Below are 9,538 nucleotides of genomic sequence, written 5' to 3'. Positions count from 1 at the left end.
ATATAATCCATTAAGACCCAAATTTTATTTATAGCTATCATTAATGTCATAAAATGTATTTTATTTCTATATTACTATATTATAATCTGTCTTAATGATCTGAAAAAAAAGATCTATCCAATAATTCTGGTTTTAACTAGATTTATTTTTGATTGATTTACCTTGGAGGTCAAGACATCTTTATGACAGAAGAACAGAAGAAATACTATAATGCAATGAAAAAGTTGGGGTCCAAGAAACCACAAAAGCCAATTCCTCGGCCAGGGGTAAAGTAAAAATTATCTTCAGTGTGGAAATTTTCATGTTATTTTTTAGTGAACATCTTCTAATTTGTGGGTCCTACTTGAAAAATTTATTCTACATTCCTCATTATTCTTGTTTCTTTGCAGAACAAATTCCAAGGATGTATATTTGATATAGTAACAAATCAAGCTTTCGATATCACTATCATGGTTCTTATCTGCCTCAATATGGTAACCATGATGGTTGAAAAGGAGGATCAAAGTGATGAAATGACTAATGTTTTATACTGGATAAATGTGGTTTTTATCACCCTTTTCACTGGAGAATGTGTGCTCAAACTGATCTCCCTTAGACACTACTACTTCACTGTAGGATGGAATATTTTTGATTTTGTGGTTGTGATTCTCTCTTTTGTGGGTAAGACCATTTATTATTCATATTTTATTTTTGAATAAAACTAAACTCCACTGGTTGCTAAGAGAAGTTTCCAAATTCTTGAATATAAATTTGCTTTTGAGTAAAATGGATGAGTTAAGGAACATTAAAAACATTGGAAGGACATTATACTTGTTGATGTTTAGTGTCCAGTATTACCCTTCACAAAGCTAGCTATCATGTTTACATAATGTAAGTGTTTCTTGGAAAACCAATGCAGAATCTGAAATCACTTCAGGTCCTTTGACTAATAATAATGGTAATTTCAATAGCCAGAATATCTGTGACTCTTTATGAAAATTTGTCCAAAATTTAAAGGGAAGTTGGGGTCTCTAGAAGTTACATTTCAGTGGCTTAATATTTGGCATGTCTATGAAATGGCAATCATTTCTCAACCAATCACAGTCATGATTTTATGCTTCTTCCTCTTTCATTATCGTAGCTGCTTTTCTATTTTCTTTTTTTTCATTATCTTTACATATCTTACCCAGTATTTTAAGATTACTTTTATTTTTAAAAGTATAAATAGTAAATGGGGAGGGATTTTGAAGATCCTTTAATATAAACCTGCAGATAATCAAACTGGTTTAAAAAGGTTAAAAATTGCATAACCTAGAAACACAACACTGAGTGCCACATAACAAAAGGTGAAGCATTATAATCAACATTTTAAAAAAGAATATTATTCCCAGAGGTATCACTAAAAGTTAAGATATAAGAAAATGAATTAAAATTTAGGAAGGAATTTCACATTATTAACAATAATTCATTTCCATTAAGTTAAAAGAAGAAAAGAGTATCTTTTCATCGCTTCTGTTTTTAAAAGTGTTGGCTGATGCAATTAGATTTAGCAAACAAAGAGGTACATTTTAAACACAGAGAATGTCATCTTTTATTATTTTTTCTTTTTTTGAGACAGAGTTGTCACCCTCAGTAGAGGGTCATGGTGTCACAGCTCATAGCAACCTCAAACTTCTGGGCTTAAGCGATTCTTTTGCCTCCGTGTCCCAAGTCACTGGGACTACAGGCACCTGCCACAATCCCCAGCTATTTCTTGGTTGCAGTTGTCACTGTTGTTTTCACAGACCCTGGGCCAGGCTTGAACCCACCAGCCTCAGTGTATGCGGCTGGCATCCTACTCACTGAGCTACTGGCACTGAGCTGGAGAATGTTATCTTTATTTTCATCATATAATGAGATTCTTTAAAATGAAAGAAAAGCAACTAAAAAGAGATTTAATTACAGTTCAGAAGTTAGAAACTTTAAAGTACATGTACTAACAATAATTATACATGGACAAAAAAGTAGAAAATATATTTGAAGAAAATTCTCTTTTATAATTATTATAAAATGATTTTTTATGTAGCAGAGTGATAAATTAATAATATAACTCTAAGTGAGTCTAAAATTCATCTAGAAGAAAAGTTAGAGTGATGAGTGATGGCGTATGTTGCTAGATGTTAAGACTATTACAATATTGGTGCTAAATAAAAATGTTTAAAAATAAAAGCTCAATTGATTTAAGTTAGGATAAAATTCACTACATAAAAATATTAAAAAACAAAAAATGAAAATTTTTATCTAACAGTGAAGGCCAGGAATAGAACACTAATTTCAATAGAAAATAGTTTTTTAAATTTCCTTAAAAAGTAGCAAACACCCCAATAGAAAAATAGGCAAAAACCCTACAAGGTCAAAAACAGAGAGAAATTCTAAAACCTCCAATAAGGATACAAAATATCTAGTATACAAGGAAGAAATGTGGATTTTTTTCCAAAACATGCAAATAAATCACAATAGCAGATTTTCTCAAAATGTCATAAATATTTTCTGATAAACATTATAAAGAAGGGTGGTAATACCTAGTACTAGTAATCACATAGCTATGAGCACTTTCACATACTACTATGAGGAATGTTAATTAGTACAGACTTTCTGACAATAGCTTTAGCATTATATAAAAAATTTAAATATACCTTTTGATTTAACTTATATTAACATATTATCAATAAAATAGTTATTCAACTAGGAAAAATATACCTATTTAGATATTCATTTCAGCCTAAAATGAAAATAGCATGAATGCTATTCTTCAATATGTAGTTATTTTGACAGGACATTAGAAAAGTATAAGAAATTATTTTATTTCATTTGAAATAAAAATATGTATGAAAACATCTCCCTGACATATGAAGTGATTACAACAGGTTACAAAGAAAATGGACATGATTGCATTTGTTTGTGTGCATATGTGGGTGTGTATCTGTGTTTGTGTGCATGTGCTTACAGAAAAAAGTGTCTAGAGTGATCCTCAACAAAAACTGATAACAAGTATAGTTGGTGACATTCTGGGTGATTTATATTTCCTTTTCAGCATTTTACTGTGTTCTTTAAATGTTCTACATGAATAGGTATTATCCTTATAACTATATGTACACCACATATAAAGTGTGAAGTAAATAAAAAAGATTCATAAACTTTGTAAACAGGGGAGAATGTCACAATGGCAATTCTAATCATTTTCCTTTAGAATTGCTTAATCTTTTGTGAAGAAATTGCATTCAGTATAACAGTCTTGAATTTGTAAGAAATAACAGGTAAAAATGTTTAGAGTCATGATTTTCTGTAGCATGGATATTTACATATTTCATTTTTATTTCTTCCCCCCCACATAGGTATGTTTCTTGCCGGGCTGATAAAAAAATATTTTGTGTCCCCCACCCTGTTCCGTGTGATCCGTCTTGCCAGGATTGGCCGAATCCTCCGTCTGATCAAAGGAGCAAAGGGGATCCGCACGCTGCTCTTTGCTTTGATGATGTCGCTCCCTGCCCTGTTCAACATCGGCCTCCTGCTCTTCCTGGTCATGTTCATCTACGCCATCTTTGGAATGTCCAACTTTGCCTATGTTAAGAAGGAAGCTGGAATTAATGACATGTTCAATTTTGAAACCTTTGGCAACAGCATGATCTGCCTTTTTCAAATTACCACCTCTGCTGGTTGGGATGGATTGCTAGCCCCTATTCTCAACAGCGAGCCACCTGACTGTGACCCAAAAAAGGTTCATCTTGGAAGCTCAGTTGAAGGAGACTGCGGGAACCCATCTGTTGGGATCTTCTATTTTGTCAGTTACATCATCATATCTTTTCTAGTTGTGGTGAACATGTACATCGCGGTCATCCTGGAGAACTTCAGTGTTGCTACTGAAGAAAGTACTGAGCCTTTGAGTGAGGATGACTTTGAGATGTTCTACGAGGTCTGGGAGAAGTTTGATCCTGATGCAACTCAATTTATAGAATATAGCAAACTGTCTGACTTTGCAGCTGCTCTGGATCCTCCTCTTCTCATAGCAAAACCAAACAAAGTCCAGCTCATTGCCATGGATCTACCCATGGTTAGTGGCGACCGGATCCACTGTCTTGACATCTTATTTGCTTTCACAAAGCGTGTTTTGGGTGAAGGTGGAGAAATGGATTCTCTTCGTTCACAGATGGAAGAAAGGTTCATGTCTGCAAATCCTTCTAAAGTGTCCTATGAACCCATCACAACTACGCTAAAACGAAAACAAGAGGATGTGTCTGCTATTGTCATTCAGCGGGCTTACAGACGTTATTGCTTACAGAAAAATGTCAAAAATATATCAAGTGTATACATAAAAGATGGAGACAGAGATGAGGATTTTCCTAGTAAAGAAGATATGGTGTTAGATAATGTTAATAAGAACTCGAGTCTGGAAAACACAGATGCAACTCCTTCCACCATCTCCCCTCCTTCATACGATAGTGTAACAAAGCCAGACAGAGAGAAATATGAGAAAGACAGAACAGAAAAGGAAGACAAAGGAAAAGATGGCAAGGAAAGAAAAAAGTAGATTTTCATTTTTAACATATTGTTTACACTTTCTAAAAGTGGTTTATTTGTGTTAAGACTCTTGAAGGAGTCTATGCCAAAACCTTTTTTATCAAGATATTCTCAAAGGCAGTGCAGTCACTAGCTCTCATTCTCTAAGATAGGTGGGCAGCTTTAGCAGATGGCTATTTTTGCATTGATAACTATAAGAATTGGAAGAGTAACTCTGTAGGGATTATTGATTATAGCAAACCAAGGTGATTTAACTTTTCTGTGTTTAATAGAAGATCATGTAGAAAATTTATACATTTGCATTGTCACCCTTACTCACCAGATTATAATTATTCCTGTTCATCATGTAAATACAAAAATCCAGACACACACACACACACACACCACAAATAAAAAATATCTATTATTTGGAAATCAATAAAAGTATTTTGCCTTGGCTTTGGCTTTGCAATGAAATGCTTGATAGAAAAATGAACATCAGTAATGAATGTTTAGTTAAAATATGTTGTTATTAGGAAGCATGACTTTTCTATTCATGTAGAGAGGTTATCCTATATTTTGAGGTGCTTCAATTCATTCTACATTGCACCAGAACCCATTTATATGTGCCTGTCAACATGCCATGGGATTAAAACCATGTAGGCTGTTCATTTCAACAAATATCTTTCATTCATCTTGACCCACACACCAACCAGGATATTTATTGTTTCATAGTCTTTTTGTATATCCCTCTTTGATCAGATAATATCCATGAACCTGAGAAATCATTCTAAGTACATATAAATTCCACAAAAGAAAAAAATGAAGATAATTGAGAAATTGACAAAGCTCTATTTACTAGTATTTATGTAATCTAACCTGGACTGTGCTGCCCCAAACTACTGATAATGGCCTAACTCTTAATCTCTTTCATCACAACCCCTACTTTCTCATGCAGTATTGTTTAGTCATCATATAGTATAGCTGTAAGCAAAGTTGATGTTTCTCTTCCATGAAATGCTTGCTGATAGGCAGTTAGTGGTTTGGCCACAGTACATGTATGAGCAGGTGACTTGGGCACAGTATTTACTGCATCACCTGAATACCATCCTGACTGTGTTTGTCAAAAGTTCAAGTCATAATATACAGCAGGCTTTCAACACATACTTATGTTTAATAGAATGAAAGAACATTGAAATAGGGATTCTTGCCAATTGACTTTCTTGCCACCAATTTACTGTCCTAAGTTATGGAAATAATCCTTTTGGATCTCTTTCCTTTCATCTATACAATGAGGACATCACTTTCTCCCATAATTCTCACGATTTAAAGTATAGTTTGCATTAGTCAGTAAAGTAGCCCGGGCTTATAGTTTATCAAGCACGTAGCCATTTTTTATTAGCTATTGTCATTTTACCAAGGATTGAAGGTCTGTGTTTTTTAATAAAAGTTTCACTAATAATAATTTGAAAAGAAGTGGCCCCAATACATTTTTCATGAGTTTACTCAGAAATAGGACATGTTTCTTCTACATGCACGGCCAAAACTGAGCTAGAGAAGTAGAAAGCAGTTTTATCTGAAAGATTCTGTGAGAGTTTTTGAAATAAATGTATAAAATATATTTCACCATTTTTTTACATTGAAAAGTTATATTAGTGCTTGAAGCACACATTTTTTGCTGTTCTGCCTAACTGAAAAGAAAGAACATTTAAACACACATATAGAAATGTGGGCAGAGAACAAAACAACAAGTATAGAATGTTTTTAAATGGGGTGTATTTTGCAACATTCATATAGGAGATTCTTACTTCTAGATATCCGTCATAAGGTATGTGCAAAATTAAGTCTACATCCAAAGATTCTTTATGCCACTGTTTAATGAATTACCTTAGGTCATTTGAACCAGTTTTTATTTACTATGAAAGGTACCATGCAGTGTTTTCCTAAACTGTGTGAAACATTGCATCACATCCTGCTAAGCCTGTTGAAAACAGATTTTGACAATGTCATTAGCAACCCATGTAATATACTACATTTGTAAGATTTTTAATACAAAGGGAATTAAGCAATTAACATAACCTTAAATTTGAAATTAATCCATCCTCATTACTCTAAATCCATATAAATAAAACTGTATTGTGAATATTCATATAACACAGTATGAAAAAATGTTTGGGGGGCAGGTTTATGTATGATTTACTATTAATGTTTTTACATTGCCTGGTTTTTATGAAAGATAAGAAATATTGACAAATGGTTCCTCAACAGAATTTCTCTTAGCATTTAAAAAAATGACAAAGTTGTTCTTATTTCATGCTGAATCTCTTACATGCTAATCAATAATTGTTTTTAAATTAAAACATGGTTAGGTTTTATATTTGTGTGGGAGGGTATATGTATATGTGTGTGTGTATATTTGTTCAGGAATATGTAAGTGTGACTTTTTATCAATAAAAAAACAATATTTGAAATTTAGAGCTTATTAAGTAAAAACCTGAAGTAAAATTAGACTTCTCTTTTCATGTAGATTACTATTTGAAGTGATTATGAAATATCACCCTTCAGAAGACACTGTCATACTAATATTAAAATTATGTAATTACCAAACTTGCTACACCTAATTATACAGAAGTGTGATTACACTACAAAATTTAAATTAGAATACGATGGAAAATAACAGATTTGAATATGAATCCGTATGTTATATGGATGAAAATGGGAGAAGCTCATTTTAGCTTTTTGACTGTTACCTAGTTTGCAAACAATTTAAATATAGGGTGTTTCTTAATGCTGATTGTTGAAAGTCTCAACTTGAAATGCTTAGCACGATTTTATAGAGTTTTGATAGCTTTATTAAAAAGAGCAAAAATAAAATGCATATGTAAATAAAGCAATTTTAGACAGGAATTTCAGAGAAATGTCAATGAAAATAATGAAAAGGGGGCCATGTACATTGGGATGACCAGGTAATTGGACTGGTTTTAGGACCTATGTATAGAGGCTGCCAATTTTTTTTTATTCTCCTTGATATATTATGTTATATTCTTGATCAAAACAATCAAAATATGCTTCATGAAAATAAATGAATAGTCATGGATATAATAATGCTGTTTACATAGACTTCTTCATAAATTTCATAGTTCTATGAATGCTTAGTATGTTTCAGTTTGTTATAAATTATATTATAGTAAACTTGAGAGTTACACATTGTAATAAAACCTAAAAATAAAAGTCACAAAAAATCACGTTTGCATGTATTTTCTGTTTAAATGAGAATAATATTATGAAATGAGAATAATATTATGGTAGTAAATTCAGTGCATATCTGAGTAAGTTGCAGCAATGGATAGATTTTTTTAAATTGAAAGATAACTTCAAATGACCTCCATAAAGAGTGTTCCTAGATACGAAAAGTAAAGATTAAAAAGTCTCGAGATCCAAAGCAATTCTTTGAAATTCACAACAGAGATTAGGCAAAAGGAGAAAATCGAGACAAAAAGTGAAAATACACAAAATATTTAGCCACAAAACTATGAATACTTTTTCATGTGCAATAGCATTGAGAAATGGTATAGCATAAATAATGGCCATGAGGTTGGGTTTTAGAATCAGAATTATATTTAGAGCCCAGCTAAGCCATGACTTCAGCTTCCTCATCTGTTCAATGAGAAGAATGTTACTTCACAATATGGTAGTAAGGATAGAATAAAACAATCCACATGAAGAAATTAAAACAATGCTTGACAACACAGAATCAATAACTTATGCTAGTGGTAGTAGTAGGAGAGCATTCAATTCTCTGCTAAGAATGTAAGACCCCAGGGTACCTCTGTATCATATACGAGCACAATTCATTCTTTATCCAATGTCAAATAATGATGATATCTCCTCTATTTCATATGGCAAAGTATAAATATAGTGCCCCAAAGAGTTGTATGCATCCCATTGGCTAGTAGCAAACACTTAATGATATGGCGTATATACTAAAATATTTTTAAATTCTGCTATTTTTGAGATTTGTACATTGAAACAATGTGCTAAAATCAGGAAATACATGCATATTTACAAATATTTATCTTATTTCAGGAAAAAAATTAGAGGTGGTTTTTCCTATATTTAGCTAAATAATTAATATGAACCTCTATTTTAGTTGTGATCATCTAGTCCTGTTAATGGTATTTAAATGAGATATACTAAGATAATCACTGATGTGTTAAGTCATTACATAAAGCTGGTGTGTTATTATAATGGCATCAGAAAAGGCATAAAATATTCCTAGCAACCGCATGATAGTTGATCTGCAAAGTAAAATTATAGTCACTGAATGATACTTATTAAACATATCAAAATATGAACATATTAAAACATATTATGTTAACGTATTTTAACATAACTGATTGACATATACCTAAGTTTTCTATAACAAAAAAGCTAAATTCTTCTGTAAAATAGATAACACTATATTATAACCCAAGTAAAATTAACTTCAGGGTACATGTTAATCTCTCTCAAGGGAGGGACAAATTGCATATTAGCTGGAGCACAGGGGCCTTTGCTGCAATAACACTTGATGCACGCAGGAAATGAAACATGAATAATTGATAGTTACAAACAAGCAACGGAACAAACAGGCTACACTTAGCTTGACTTCTCATTATTCTGAGAGTCATAACCTACATTAACAATTGATTTGTCTACGAAAAAAGCTCATTTTATGAGAATTATGAGGCATCTGTAATGTCTATGTGTTTTAGCTTGAATCTGATATGACATTTTAGAAACAATTGAAACAATTGATAAAACAATGGAAAATAGGTATATAGAAAAGATTTAGAGTTTGTTAACAATTTTGAAAACCTAGTAGAATTGAGCAAAATTATTCCTGCTTCAGTTATAATATTTGCTTGCACGTCCTAGCTTTGGTTTTATTCCTACAATACAAAAGGTTTTTCAAATTAATTCAATCTCTTTCTTTCCTTTCCTTTCCTTTCCCTTCCTTTCCCTTCCCTTCCCTCCCCTCCCC

The 9,538-nt window shown here is 32.2% G+C and overlaps 1 protein-coding gene across 3 annotated transcripts in view; it reads left to right on the top strand.

The window, feature by feature from the left end:
• Window positions 1–4,546, top strand: part of SCN9A (sodium voltage-gated channel alpha subunit 9) — a 166,617-nt gene extending 162,071 nt beyond the window's left edge. For all 3 annotated transcript variants that reach the window (XM_012808458.1, XM_003795149.2, XM_012808459.1), the window contains 3 exons: window positions 162–266; window positions 390–660; window positions 3,354–4,546. In XM_012808458.1, coding sequence (XP_012663912.1) covers window positions 162–266; window positions 390–660; window positions 3,354–4,546 — 1,569 coding nt within the window. The remainder of the gene's footprint in view (window positions 1–161; window positions 267–389; window positions 661–3,353) is intronic.
• Window positions 4,547–9,538: the final 4,992 nt, after the last annotated feature.

The sequence above is a fragment of the Otolemur garnettii genome, unplaced genomic scaffold (assembly GCF_000181295.1).
Source record: "Otolemur garnettii isolate 467f Iridium unplaced genomic scaffold, OtoGar3 scaffold00090, whole genome shotgun sequence".
Classification (NCBI taxonomy): domain Eukaryota; kingdom Metazoa; phylum Chordata; class Mammalia; order Primates; family Galagidae; genus Otolemur; species Otolemur garnettii.
The sequence above is the reverse complement of the archived record's forward strand: the minus strand, read 5'-3'. Positions and strand labels throughout refer to the sequence as shown.